Here is a 15067-nt window from a genome sequence, read left to right as displayed (position 1 = left end):
TATTTTGAACTCTCATGAGTTGGACTTGATGATTCTTCTGGATCCCTTCTATCTCAGGATATTCTATGCTATTATGATTCTGTGAACACTCTTGGCTCATGTTTTCAAGCTGTTCTTCGCAAGCATGGGGGCAGGAACAATTTTTGAAAAAAATAATCCACAGTGAGTAAGCCTGCTCATTTTCTTATATAACACTTGGAATTTAGAACTAAGACAAACACCAAGGCTATTGCAAGAGCCAGCACTAAACTCTGATTCATCACCTAAAATAGGAGTAGCCTGGGGGAGTTTGAGAGATGGGTCTGCAGGGTAGGCAGAAAGGAAGGAGCAACAAATGGCTGACACTGGAGACAGAGAAAGGAAGGATGCTGTGAGGACTGCAGGCATGCAGGTAATGCTGAAGTTATTACCCCAGGAAGGTGAGGCACATAGATTGCAAGACCTTTCTGCAAAGAGTGAAGGGAGGTTTCATCTAAAGGTAGAAGAAGCCCAATTTCTTCCCACACTGACCCTACCAGTTCCTCAGGGATGCCTTTCTTTCTCATGGTCATCCAGGTGACTATGTTTTAGCTGTTTAGAGCAGAAATGTGTACATGCCGTGAGAGGTACTGTAGTGGTTTAATTTAGATGGAGTTTCCTAATCCTGCATTTCAAAATGTTGTTCTCAGGAATTGATAGCCCAGCCAATGTGGTGACAGATCGAGTGACAGAGGACACAGCCACTGTCTCATGGAATAAAGTCCAGGCTCCCATAGACAGGTACATGGTGAGATACACCTCAGCTGATGGAGACACCGAGGAAACAGAGGTAGGCAGTGAAAACAGCATCATCACCTTACTGAATCTGAAGCCAGGCATGGAATATACCATCCACATTTGGGCAGAGAAGGGACCCCACAGGAGCAAGAAAGCCAGCACCAGAGCTCTGACAGGTAAGGTGCAGCAGCAGGAGGCAACTGGGTTTGAATTTCAAACTCCTTTATTGATTTTACTTGTTTCAGTGCAGCTTCTGTATTGCACAGGTTTTAGTGAGGCAAAAAATTCATTTTGTTCTTACCAGCGTGTCTGACAGGTTTCCAGCTTAGCTGAAGGTTGTTTTGAGTCCTGTTATGTGCAGACACTATGGCTTGGCACTAGTTTCTGTCAGTACAGAGAATGGTGAAACACAATGAAAACGAAAGCCTTATAACTATGATGCATTAAAAATGTCTTAAAAATACCATAAACCACCTCCAGGCTGCTCTTGTGACTCTTGTGACCTTGCCTGGCAGTAAAGTGGGTTTTGCACAGTCAGTCATGACAGTGTTTGTTAAAAAGGAAAAACAAAATGTGTGGGTCTTCATGGCATAAGGTTAGAATCGTGTGGGGAATGAAATCTCCTTAACAGGGCAGTCACGTGGTGACAGGGAGCCTCAGTTGCAAGGGCATGTGAGCAGCATCTGCAGCTCTGTTGGGAAACCCCTCCAAGCACTGCTTTGCTCAGTTTGTAGAATCAAGCCTGATGTGTTCTCGTGTGGCCGTGTAGGAGCAGATTCTACTGACTATTTGCAAATGTCTATGTGCTGTTTGCACTTCTGTGGCAGAAGTGGCCAAGGGGATGTTTGGGAAGCTCCCTTCATGACATATAAGCGTGTACATTGAGATAAACACAATCGATTTGTACCAAGGCGTCAAGCATGGGTAGAACTTGCAGGCTGTTAACTCCTGTGTTTTTTCTACTTTGCACCATATCCAAGCGTACAAAATGATTTGGGGCCACAAATGGTGATAGGCGTGGGGCTTGCTTAAGCATTGGTTATTTACACTGTGTTATCAAAACGTGGTTTGTAGCTAAAGGTGAAACTCCTACTAGATTTGTAGTGTGGGTTGGAGGAAAAGCAAGGAAGCTTTTGGACACACAGGCTCTTCACAAGATCTTTGGGCACAGAATAATTTCCCAAAGCTCCTCTGTTTTTCCAAATATATTTGTTAGTCTAATAAGATATAATAGCTCTGCCTATAATACTTATGTTGTCTTTACCTTTAGAGCATTGTAATCACCACAGTGCTGTACTAAAACTTCTAATGAAGAGTTTTGCTTACAGAGATTGACGGCCCAACTGAACTGTTGGCTGACCAGGTGACAGAGAATGCAATCACAATTTCCTGGAACAAAGTCCAGGCTTTAATAGACAGATACAGAGTGAATTACACCTCGGCCGATGGGGATACGGAGGAGAGAGAAGTGGAGAAAGACAAGAATGTCACCACCCTCGTGGGACTGAAGCCAGGCATGGAGTATGTTATTCGCATCTGGGCAGAAAAGGGAGAACAACACAGCAAGAGGGCCAGCACTGAGGCTATGACAGGTAAGAGGGCAGTAGGTTAAGAGTATAAGCTACAGCCCAGTCTTGCCTTAACATTGAATAAGTCTATTATTTTCATGGCAGAAGGAAATTCAAGCTTAGGAGATATAATCTTTGGGTTAATGCGTCTTGCTTTGAAACTCATTCAACTTTATCACAGAGAGATCATAATTACCTGTGTGTATTACAAATAAGCTGCATGGTGATTACTAGTAGTGTGTTAGTGGTCTTCACCTGTGAAAACGATGCCATTCCATTCTGGCATCTCATGTATTTGTCTGGTCTTATTTCAGTTTGTTAGTTTTTCCTTAACCCTTGAAAAAGGATATGCTCAGTTCCTTTCTACAGATGAATAATTTGAAGTGCAGAGAGATTAACAGCATGCAGGATGTCTTTTCTTGCAGCAGGAGTTCCTCAGTTGTTCTTAACCGTTTTGCTCTCTCTCCTCCATGGTCAGTCCTGGTAAGGATGATGTAGTGCTCTGCCCATTGTTGGCTTATAACATTGTGAAGATGAGCGTATCCGTTACAAGCAGTTGCAAGCATTTACAAGACCCATGCTCTAAGTCAAGGAATTGCTGAAGGGAAATGAGTAAATGAGTACTGGGGTCTCTTAACAAAAGGAAGAAACCAGCCCCAGAGGGGAAAGGGTCTTGTGGTATTGCAGCGGAGCCTGACTATGACAGCTTGCATTCTTTTCCCTCTCTGCAGAAATTGACAGCCCCACTCACCTGGTGACTGATCAAGTGACAGAAGACACAGTCACCATCTCCTGGGACAAGGTTCTGGCTCTCATAGATAGGTACGTGGTGAATTACACCTCTGCTGATGGTGACACCGAAGAGGTAGAAGTGGGGAAGAACAAGACTGCCACAACTCTGGAAGGGCTGAAACCTGGCACTGAATATGTCATCTACCTCTGGGCAGAGAAAGGAGTGCGGCAGAGCAAGAGGACCAGCACTGGGGCAGTGACAGGTATTCTAGAAGAATCCTTGTGGTTCTGCCCTATGCTCTGAAGGTGATCTCTGTTTCTACCCTGCCTGCTTCCTTCTGTTGCAGTGTGTACTAGACAGCAATTTATCTTGTGCTCGCCTATGATGTGGAAACACCACACAGTACTACAGGCACTTCAAGCTTCAGATAGAAATACTGTCTCCTCTCAAGTCAAGAGAAAAGATGTTAATTACTTCCAAGAACTAACAACTGATCTATTAATTTAGAAACTACGAGACCAGCGTGAGCTTCATTACACTTTGCTAAAGCACTGTAGCCCTCACTTAGCAGCCTTAACTGCTGGTTTTGGTCTCCAGGTATGCTGAGCTCTTCAGGTGTGGCAGAGTGCTGTTTCACAGTATATAATACTGCTGTTGAATCCTTCTTAAAATTATGATGGTTCAACTTGTGCCGCTGATAAGAATGGCATTAGCCAATGAATCAAGTCTTGGGAGGAAACACCCCCGTTTTAGTCATCTTCCATAACACAAAAGGGTAAAGGATTTTTTGAGCCCAGAAGTTGTCTCTTAAGTATCAGTAATTCACTTTGTATCACAAACGCCTTTGCTTACAGGATCTAGATGCTTAGTTAGGCTGAAAACTGACTGACTGGCAGCTTTCTAGAAATGAGGAAAAGATAGAGAATGTCACAGGTCTCACTGTGCTGATTAGCTTGAAGGCAGACATGGTGTACATCATCTGTATCATGGGGCTATGGAAAGCTAAAGCTTTGAAGGGCAACCTGTGTGTCTTTTAATTACTTACACTTTATGCTTTATTTCTTAGAACTGGACAGCCCGAAGAATCTGGTAACTGACCAAGTGACAGAAGATTCAGCCACAATCTCCTGGGATAGCGTCCAAGCTCCCATAGATAGGTATATTGTGAGCTGCACTTCTGCTGATGGGGACACCAAGGAAATAGAAGTGGGGAAGGCCAAGAGCATAGCAACTCTGACAGGACTGAAAGCAGGCATGAAGTACAGCATCCATCTCTGGGCAGAGCTGGGAAGCATGCAGAGCAAGAGGGCAAGCACTGATGCGCTGACAGGTAACTGTGGGCAGAAGAGAAGAGAAGTAGAGTAGAAGTACCCCCCTCCTTTGTTATTTTACATTTTGTGATCTCTCTTTGCATTGCTGGGTGATGAAGATCTACTGTGGTAAATCCATTCTGGAGATAGGTGCACGATTATAGCCTGACATAGCAGAAACTGCTATTAGAGGCTGCTGTAGAAGAGGCAGATGTCAGAACACAGGAGAGGTGACAGCTGAGTACACAGCTTTATTTCACTTGTTCTTAATCAAAAGCATGCAGTGCTTTGTATGCTGCTATCAAGTCTAACAATAACAGAAGTTTAACAGCCAAAGTTAAACCACCTTAGACTCAGAGACAGTTAAAAATAATGGCCTGACTCATGACCTTAGGCTGGTCCTAGGAGACTGCAAAACAGGCTTAAATCTGTCTGGTTCAATCAGCTAGAAAGATTATGGTGTTCTGGCAGTATTTCGGGGTCACTCTGTATCTGTTGGCCTTGCTAATGTGCATTTTCTTAGTTTCTGAGTCAAGCTGGTGAGAGATAGAAAAGATAAAGCTTGGATTCAGGGCAAGGTGCCAGACAGATCCCCAGTGCTTGCAGAAGTCAAGGGCAGCACATGGAAATAAAAGGAGATCTCTTGAGGCCATCTCTTGCTTCTAGTGTTGGATTTGGCACCTTTTAGCTCCCTCTTCTGTCCAGCGTGTGGTACACACGTAACAAGTATCACTAAGAAGAACTGAGTCATATAATTTAAAGCAGTTTTGTGGTGCTCTCCTGTATAAAGTAGGCGTTGATGAGTAAGAAACAAATGCTTGACTCAGGAGCCTAGTGAGTGGTGCATTTAATTTATAATGAATAACTGGATTTTTAAGCAACACATTGTGTCAACTTAAGAGTTAATGTCTTTGTTGATTCATTATATCTGGTGTTTGGATTTCTCCTTTTCTGTTTTTATGTCTTTTCTAAGCAGTAACCCCATACTCAAGGAATGCAGAGAAGCTGTACTGATCTATTCTTCTTGTTTATCTAATGAAGGCCAAAACATTGGCCTTGTTTTCCTCTGTGGCCTTCTCATAGCTTGTGATATTTCACTGTTGCATTATCATCAGCGTTATGATTATTCTCATAACACTCTCTGAGATCTGAGAGGTGTTATTGCTTGGTTTATACAGAGAAGAACTGAATCAATGGGCAAGCTAAATGGCATGCTTGTCACCGCCTGTGGAAGTCTATGGAAGAACAGGGAGATGTTCAGATTTATTCAGCTGTAGCTTGCCATAAACTCAGGCATACTTCAGGGCTGGAGCACTCTTCCCTCAAGGCCAGCACTGGCCACCAAATGCCTTCTCTCTAAAACTTGGAAGGCCATACAAACCTACTGCTTAAGTTGTTTTCTCTTAAGATGTTCCCAAAACGCCAGAATAGCAAGCATGGGATGAAAATTTGAGAGAGGCTGCTTCCATTGTTATTACTTCCAGCTTAGCAATTTGGTTTTATCACGAGGGAAGCACTGGAGCCCTGTTATGGGTATCTTATAAGAAAGATGCTTTTTGACACCTGCTGTGAACTGGCGTTGCTTAAAAATAATTCTCAGGCTTCTCAGACAGATGAGTCAGGAGCTTCCAGGCCCTGGGAGTCTTTGTACAGCTGAGCCAGTTGCAGGGCTCACAAAACCACAAACCAAGTCTGTAACAGATCTTGCCATGGTTGGTCTGGGCTTCTGGTGCTTCTTGCAAACTTCACTGAGTGACTTCTGTAGTTTCCAGTTCACAGGATCAGGCATTGGAAAACTCAGCCCAGGTTTGGCACAGGAGTAGCTGTCTTTCTTTTATGCAAAGGGACTTGACTTTTCTTTTCTTTCTCAATAGAGATTGATCCTCCCAAGAACCTCCGTGTATCCGATGTGACTGAGTCTACTGGTGTAGTTACCTGGGCTCCTCCTGCAGCACAGATTGATGGCTACACTCTGACCTACCAGGGTCAAAATGGCACCAGCAAGGTACAGTGAATTCCTCAGCCCTGCAGAACCCACTGAAGTCACCCCTATGGTTATAGCTTCTGACATTTGGACCTTGTGTGTGTATGGACTACAGGTAAATAATTTTCAGGTGGAATCTATGCTATTATTAGCCTGGGGAGGCAGAGCCTAAGGAAATGCGCTGCTGTCATGAGTAGAAGCTGTGGAGGGACTTTGTGACAGTGGAATACCACTTTCCAACAGATCTTCAGGGTGCAGAGAACAAATTTGCTGCTTCACTTTTCTTTTCTAACTTGTTACTACATGGAAAAGCAGCACTAACCGGGGGCACAGTGTCTTCAGTGTTCCAACAGTGTTTACTGAGACCCAAACCTTCCTTCTAAGGAAATGGACTCGATATGCAGCCAGTGTATGCCTATCTGAACTCTACAAGAAAAGCCCATAAATAGTTATGCGAGGCACTATGGTCCAGAAAAGCTAAATGTTGTTCAGTGTTGGGTTGATCTTCAGTCTGTTTTGTTTGGCAGGAAGTGCAGCTGGGTCCTAGCGAACAACAGTTTGTGCTGAAAGGACTGGAACAAGGAACAAAGTACACTGTCTTTGTGATGGCCTATAAGGGAGATCGCCAGAGCAGAAAGGCAGGCAGTACCTTCTCAACAGGTAGGATTTGGTCTTGGGTGTTGCACTTCTCCCTGGGCTCTGCAGCTGTTGTGTTTCATGGCTGAGGTCAGAGACAGAGTTCCTGTTCTGAGAAGCAATGTGATATACTGGGAAACTGTGTGATCAGAAGCAAATTGTCTGGAGAGTTGAAAACTTGTCTTCTGGCTGGGTTCCGTTCTAAGCCACACTATCCGGAGGCTTGGAATCACAACAGGGTAGTGCAAGAGGAAATTGCCCACACTGGTCAATGCTGCTGGCAAACCTTGCCGGCCAAGTGTAGGGCAAAGCCTCCTGGTGAGTTGCCAGTGGGCAGGAGAGAAGATAATGGACTAGGGATTTTTCAGCACCATCACAGTAATGATAGGCCACAGTTGTGTAAGTACTGTTGTGGTACTGAGTAGATGCCTGGGTTGTTTCCGGGGATCAGGAAATGTATGCCTGGATGCCAGCAAATCAAACAATCTCATGCCTTGATGTGGGTGCCTCTTATACTGGTCCTCACAGTGGCTGCCAGTTGTGGGTAGGTTGTGAGATGCAGAGAAAATGCCTTTTTACTGGCATTCCCACCTTCACAAACAAGGGCTTCTCTTTCTGCTCTCACTGTAAGCCAAGGCAGCATCTCTTGCAGCCTCTAGTGACCCCATCCATGCTCCAGCTCCTGAGCAGTGGGGGAAGCTGCTGCTGCAGCTGGGCACTTTCTTTACTTCTCTTCCAGTACTGTTGTCCATAAGAGATTCCTAGGGGTGTGAGATGCCTCCTCCAGCTTTGCTCTCTCTTCTCCCAGTTAGCTTCCTCTACCCGTACCCTGCGGACTGTGCCCAGATGCAGCAGAATGGAAACTCCTCCAGTGGCATGTACACCATTTATCTCAATGGCAATGGCAGCAGGCCCATGCAGGTGTACTGTGACATGACCACCGATGGAGGCGGGTGGATAGTGAGTGATTCTCTGCTACTTTTTAAACACTTACTGTAATGAGCGTCATCAAGTGAACCTGGTACTGGGCTTAGCTGATGTTCTTTTTTTTTTTTTTTTCCTAGTACTCTGCTGTATTTCAGCTCTTCCCATGATGGAGGAGCATGTTTTAGGAAGGGAGTGGATGCTGTTGTGCCCTTTCAGACTGTCAGTAGGAATGCTGTGGGAGGCTGGATGGCTCAAAGACAAGGGGATGTTGAACTTTCATTCCTTGGTCATGAATGTGACTCAAGGCTTACATTATTGCTGATTGAGGGCAATGCCAGTTTAACATGTTATCTCTTGCTAGCTGAGGCACACAAGTTGTCTATGAAGGTGCAAGACAAGGTAGTACAACTTTTTTGTCTCTTGTAATGAGTTGACTAAGCTCTGTTATCTCATCTTGACCACTGTGTAAGGTTACTTGTATGGACAGTTAATGTGGTTCAGCTGATGATCATATTTTAAATGCTAGAACTGTGAGCATGCCCCTGGAGGGAGGGAAGCTGGAGGCAGAAACACAGACACTTTGAGGTGGGGAGTTTGTTTAAGGGTGAAATAACGAATCTGAGATTCTCTGATAGCTGCCTTCCTACATGATCAGATAAAAGTAACTTTATTCCCTTCTTCACCTTTTATTTTCAGCGATAAGTGATCCACTGAAACAATTAAATTGTCCGTTAATGCCCACGGCCCACTGATTCCGGTGAAGTTTAGAAACCTGAGTGTCCCTGTGGGTTTTGTCCTTGAGCCTGATTTGTCCAGGTGCTGAGATCACACTGGGATTTTTGCTGTCCCCAGGCGTTTGTGGAAAAGTAAACTGCAAAATTTGCCTAACTGAGTACTCAGCCCAGGTGCTTCTGTGCAATCAGAAAATGGCAATGAATCCAAATGTACCCTGCTCAGCTGCGGCATACCTTTATAACTAGATGTATCTGTTCCCAAACCCTTCACCTTTCTGCCTGTGCTTGGATCAGGATGAGAATTGCTCACCCCCATCCTCCTTGACTCTTGTCAGCCTGCCGTGAGCCCTCACTCAGCAATCTTTGCCTTGCAGGTGTTTCAGAGGCGGAGCACTGGTGAGCTGGATTTCTACAAACGCTGGAAAAATTACGTGGAAGGCTTTGGAGATCCCACTGGGGAATTCTGGCTTGGTACAGTACAAGAGTGTGACTGCTGAAGAGCTGAAGATTAGCTTTGTAGGGGCATCTAAATGCTGGAATACTCAGACCCTGCTGAGTCTGCAGTCCTGACCTGTCAGTTTTCATGTCTTTCCTAGAAGTGCCAGTGAAGTAATGAGTATCTCTAAAGGCCAGCTAAGTCTTTTCACTGGCATCTTTGGTATTCGTAACAGCCCCAGAACAAGGCTAACTCTGGAAAGATTTACTTCAGGTGTGCATGCTCCTCTGCGAGGAGGAATAAAGAAATTGCATTAATGAAAATGCACAGTCCAGGCTATTACACAAAACATAATGTACTCAGTTGTTTTTTGTTAGATAACTGCTTGCATCAGAGAATCCAGCCCTAAATAAGCCAAGGTCTTTGGGGCAAGAGTCTTTGAATGTTCTTGGAAAAAATAGTGTTGTACAGTCTGTCCTGTGCTGCTTTAAACTGTTTGGGCTTTTTTTCTGACATTTCTATCTCTTGCCAGAAAATGGGATAAGACAGCATAAACTTGGCACAGCGTCATGACAGCATCAAGCAGGATAGGAGGCAGGCAGGAAATAGCTGATTGAACCAAAATGGCCACGGGGTGAGATTCCAGGGCTGCAGAGGTGAACAGGCCTTTCCCTTTTAACAGTAATTTTCTTCTTTCTAGGTCTTGACCAGCTGCACAATCTCACAAGCAGTAGCCCCATCCACTACGAGCTGCGGGTGGATCTGCGGACAGCCAACGAGTCTGCCTACGCTGTCTATGACTTCTTCCAGGTTGCCTCGAGCAGAGAGAGATACAGGCTGTCTGTGGGGAATTACAGAGGCAATGCCGGTGAGGAGGGCCTGAGACTCGTTCTGTCTGCTTCACCCAGGGGAGCAAATGCTGGGATTTGGGTATTTGTTTTGCCAGCAGCATGGGAGCTCATTAGTTCAGGTTAGATTAGATGTCCCTCTTTTTGAGAAGAGAACTCTGCACTTCCCAGGAGGACTGAGGAGATGTCCCCCCCAGGCTTGTCTTCTGCTGAGGACAGGAGAAAGTTGCTCTTTCAAGGGAAGAGAGCTGCTGTGTGACCCAGTGAAACACCAGCTGAACAGGCAGACTCTGAAGCATTTCATGAGATTACCAGTGTTTGTGGGGGAACAACTTCTGGGGCTTCCCAGCTGAGAAGTGCAAAGAAAGTGGCTTTTGTTCAGAAGAGGGCTTTGCTAGGCAGTAGTAGACATTGCTGTTGTGTCCATAGTCTTCCACTTATCCTTTGATATCCTACTGCCCTAAGATTGAGATCTTCAGGCCCAGAGGATCCAGCCCTTGAACACGCCCTCTAATAGCAGCCAGTTAGGAATTATTTTCCAGATCTGTTGTGTGCTATTGTTTTTTTCTGGACAGGCCTGCTGTGTTCTGCTTAATGAAGGCTGCATAAAACACTCAGGGCTGAGCAACTGCACACCCTTACTCCTACCCATGTCTGTAATCCTTTCCCTTAGGAGATGCAATGACCTACCACAATGGTTGGAAGTTCACAACGTGGGACAGAGACAATGATGTGGCTCTCAGCAACTGTGCTCTGACACACCATGGCGCGTGGTGGTACAAGAACTGCCACTTGGCCAACCTCAATGGGAAATATGGGGAGAGCAAGCACAGCGAGGTGGGTGGCAGAGTTTTGTGTGACAGTCAGCTCTTCTCTCTAGCCTGGGGAAAAGATATGGAGGGGGAGTTGCAGCAGGACAGATTGCCCGTGCTATTTTAACTCATTTCATTTCAAAGGAAAATGATCCATAAGGAGGCTCATGGGTCCTCCTAGGATCCAAAGGGCTTAAGCTCACAACCTGTGTCTTGTGGTGGACAGAGACACCTGAGGTGGAGCTGTCTTAATTTCAGAGGGGAACAGAGAAAATAATCAAGTGCTTTCAGTGCGTGCCTTGGTGTACATCTCATTATACAGCCTGATTTTTGTGCTGAAAGATAACTCAGTCCTGCTGAGTTCCAGATTGGATGGATAGAGATTTCATTTGTATTAGAGGCATCTAGAAGACTGACTGTGGTTATGGTAAAAATCTGGTGGAAAACAGTATTTCTGTTTGTGGGAGGGTTAAATGGCATTAGTGGGGGGCAGTGGCAGACTCCAAACACCTGGTCTAGGTGTTTTACTAAAAGAAATTGTATGGTCTTCTTGCAGGGGGTGAACTGGGAGCCATGGAAGGGCCATGAGTTCTCCATCCCTTTTACTGAGATGAAGATCCGTCCTCGGTCTTCTAGTAATGAGTCAATCCTGGCAAGGAAGAAGAGATCTCTATCAGGAAAAAGGAGGAAGATCAGGTCTTAAATTGTCCTCTGTGCAGGACAGCACCCAAAGATTATGATTTGGTATTTCTTAACAAAATTAGGTTTGGATGACTTTCTCCAGTACTTTGGAGGCAACTGCTGACCAACCTGGACCCAGAGGTCTCTAAATCTGCAGCTCAGCCTGCTTCCAGCCTTTGGAGCTCCTGATGGGTGTGCTGTCAGAGACTGGGAGGGGACTTGTGGGTGGCATGCCACTTGTAGCTTTCCTGGTTAACCATGACAAAGACCTGCTTGATCCGATGTATGCAACTTTTATGAATTGTGCATAAAACAAGCTTTAACACATGTTATTATTTCTAGAAACCCAGCTTGCTGACTCCTCTGATTTCTGTCCTTCTCTGACGCCATCTACTTCAGACTTCAAAAAATTCATTTTGATCTCACTGAAGAATGAATTCTTCCTAATTTATATGAGAGAGCTTTCCTGAGACTGTCTCCTCACACATCTCTTGGTCAGTGGTCCTCTTTTCCTTTCCCCTCATCATTTGGGGGCATGACATTCCTAACTCTTTCTCCAGTCAAAGCACTGGGATTTGGGAAATGTTGTCAAGCTGGTGACAGCAGGGCTCATTAACTCAGGCAAAATCTGTAGTCTGGGTTCCTCGGCCTCCAATATAACATCTTTCCAGGGTAATATCCTGGTCTATATTTAGCATGTCTCTTCTTATCTCCCAGCCAAAAGAAAAGCCGGAGGGGACGTGCAGTAAATGAATATTCACGCTCCCAGGTGATGCCCCAATGAAGGTAAATATAAGGGCTACACTCCTCCAAGCTTCTCTCCCCATCCCAAACCTCTGCATAAACCTTGCTCGATACAGACCATGAAGAAAATTTTCGATGTGACTGTCCCATCTGCCACCCTCAGCTTTTTCATTAACAGTGCAGAGAGCTAGTGATGTTGAAACGATAATGCATGTCATCCAGCCCTAAAATTAGCATCACAGAACTAAACTGATCCTGTACACTCTCCCTCAGGCTTTTCTTTCAGGGAGTCTGGAGATTCAGGTAGGTTTCAGTGGCTGGTTTCACATTTAGCTGCTTTTTTTTTTTCCTCAGACCATAAGGATGAGTCTTACTTTCTTGCCCTGAGCAGATATTTAAATTCTGGACCACCAGCTACAGGCAGGGAAGAAGTATGAACTCACCAAATGATGCTTACTTAAAGGCTTGCTTGTCTGAGCAGATTGGAACCTGATTGTCCTATGCTTTAATGGCCTTTTCTATCCCAGTGCTAAGCTGACTAATACATTTTGAAGAGCCCTCAGACTCTGGAGAAGCAATAAAATAGCAGATAAAGGAGGTCTTAAAATATTTCTGTCTTCCTTGCTTTGGGTGTCAGAATTATTGTTCTTTTTCCATTTGAACTAAGCTTTATTTACAGTGATGGAGCCACATCCAGGCCTGCAGCATCGCAGAGCAATGTGGAAAAACTGGTGCTGTGAGAATGAGGTCTTTGGAATTTCCAAAATTGGGGATGGGGTCTATGTGATCTCTTCATTACTTGATGCTGCAAAGAAATTAACTGATCTGTGGCTGCTGGGAGTTGGCTGAGGAGAGCTAGCCAGAGAGCTGGCTCTCACAAGTGAGGTCTGAATTCTTTGTAGTGCTTTCATTTCCATGCTACTTGCATGGGTGGGCAGGCAGAGACTCAGCTGAGCTGCATTAGGATACCAATACCCCTTGGTATGAGGGAAGGAGGAGAGGAGAGGAAAACTGCACTTGAAGTGTTTTGCAACTCTGTGTTAAGAGCGTGAGGGAAGGAAATGGGAAGGGAGGGAGATTGATTGTTGCTCGGAAATGATTCCTCTCCATTGCCCGGATGAGGACAGGTTTCACTGTGTTGGTCAGCTAGAGGGCAGGTGACTCAGGGGGACCTGAGGATTCAATGCCTTACACTCAGCCACTCTAAAAGCAAGCCTGTGCTCTAAAAGGCAGCAGACGTGATCACTCCCAGCAACTCTTTCCTGCGCACGCTGCAGAGGCAAAGCTTGATTGCGCTCCAAAGCTGAATCTTACCTGGGAGCAGAGAATGTTCTCTGAAGTGGGCTGAGCTTTGTATTCCAGAACGAAAGGAAAGTGAGGCACCTCACTAGCAGTTTCTGAAGTGGCACTTACTCGTTTCTCCTAAGTACGGGCCCATCTCCTCCCCTAGGAAGGGCAGTCAGAGGCTGCTGCTAGAAAAGCTACGTGAGAAGCCAGTATTTCCAGACAGCCACAGGATGGCATCCTCCCTTCGTGCTGCTTTAGGAGAATCAGTCCTGTATCCAGCTGGCCTCCACGGAAAGATGTTTTGGGGGTTAACCCGACTGTATCACGGATTTAAAGGCTGGGACTGCTCTGATAACGCAGTTTCTTTGCCTGCAGGAGCTGGCTGGGCTGGTTTAAAGGCTTGGGCTGGGCTGCTCGGAGTAGTCCCGTAGAGAGAGAGAAAAAAAAAAAATGCATATCCTCTTAGCGTCCTTGTTTTTTTGCTGTGCCCAACCCCTAACGCCTTAGGGCCAGAACAGCTTCTCAAAGCCCCTGCCTTGCTGTGAGATCACTGAAGTTTTGTAGACAGTGGGGTTTGCAGCATGCCTGGGGCAGAATTTGAATCCCAGAAGGATGTGCTGTCTTGGCGTCACCGACTTGACGGGGACAATGCAATGGATGGGCCATGCCAGCCAGGCCCCACCCGGGGCTCAGCACAGCCACTGCTGGCACCCAAAGGGCTGGACTCTGCAAAATGCTGCTGCGGGGAGAGGTGGCTGCTTCCTGAAGGCATCAGACTCTGAAGGGTGTAATTCAGCACTCACTGGGCCACGGAAAGAGGAGAAAGATGGGAGTGTCTCATTGCACTGGGCACTTGGTTGGAAAGCAGCCACCCTACTTCTGGTTGCTGCTTCAGGCTTTGCTGGCTGCAGAAACAGAGGAACAGTCACTGAGGATCCAGTTCTCCCCTCCTAATGGGACTTTAGGGGCTATGTGGGGCAGTTCTGGCGCCCTGGCCTGTTCCAGGGAACAGTCAGAAATCGACATCAGCTCCCCCAGCTCCTACTGCCGGTCCTCCCCAGAGCCCTGTGGCCTTTGTGCAGGACCTCAGGGCAGCATCCAGGTGAGAGGCACTTTTTCTTTTTGCTTGTTTGCATGGAGGGAGAGCTCAGTGGCGCAGATGCCCACCGCGCCATTTGGAAAAACTCTGTTCCTCTTGCATGCCCGGTGCAGACAGCTGCGAGGAGCTGCAGACACCACAAAATATTTGTCTGATAGAAATCAGCTGGGCTTCACCCTGTGCTGCAGAGCCTCCACAAGGAAAAAAAACCTTCCCCCCCCAGCCCAAAATGCTGCTTTTCTGCTTCCCAGTACTTTTTGCCCTGGGGGAGAGGAGCTTGACTGCGTTCATTAACAAAGCCAGGCCAATAAATTGGATTCAGTTAAGCTGTTTCTTTAAGAAAACTTCTCTGAGCTGCACAGCTGTCTGCAGGCAGAGAGGCACGGCACATCTGACCACTGAGCCCTCCCAGCGTCTTATCTAGGGCCAGGGAACAGATACAAGAAAAATTTCCCCACGAAAATAAACACGACTGCCAGAGGCGCGGCGATGGTTTGTTTGCAGTTTTAGAG

The 15067-nt window shown here is 46.0% G+C and overlaps 1 protein-coding gene across 5 annotated transcripts in view; it reads left to right on the top strand.

Annotated features, from left to right (window-relative positions):
• Window positions 1-15067, top strand: part of TNN (tenascin N) — a 41051-nt gene that overhangs the window by 11626 nt on the left and 14358 nt on the right. For 4 of the 5 annotated variants that reach the window (XM_021404479.1, XM_021404478.1, XM_021404477.1 and 1 more), the window contains 11 exons: window positions 669-932; window positions 2085-2348; window positions 3056-3319; window positions 4124-4387; window positions 6242-6372; window positions 6879-7011; window positions 7796-7947; window positions 9023-9119; window positions 9785-9952; window positions 10606-10769; window positions 11301-15032. In XM_021404479.1, coding sequence (XP_021260154.1) covers window positions 669-932; window positions 2085-2348; window positions 3056-3319; window positions 4124-4387; window positions 6242-6372; window positions 6879-7011; window positions 7796-7947; window positions 9023-9119; window positions 9785-9952; window positions 10606-10769; window positions 11301-11447 — 2048 coding nt within the window. In that variant the 3' untranslated portion in view covers window positions 11448-15032. Of the gene's footprint in view, window positions 1-668; window positions 933-2084; window positions 2349-3055; window positions 3320-4123; window positions 4388-6241; window positions 6373-6878; window positions 7012-7795; window positions 7948-9022; window positions 9120-9784; window positions 9953-10605; window positions 10770-11300; window positions 15033-15067 lie in introns of those variants that run through there. The other variant, XR_002441076.1, reaches the window with a different exon arrangement.

This window comes from Numida meleagris, chromosome 7, assembly GCF_002078875.1.
Source record: "Numida meleagris isolate 19003 breed g44 Domestic line chromosome 7, NumMel1.0, whole genome shotgun sequence".
Taxonomy (NCBI): domain Eukaryota; kingdom Metazoa; phylum Chordata; class Aves; order Galliformes; family Numididae; genus Numida; species Numida meleagris.
The sequence above is the reverse complement of the archived record's forward strand: the minus strand, read 5'-3'. Positions and strand labels throughout refer to the sequence as shown.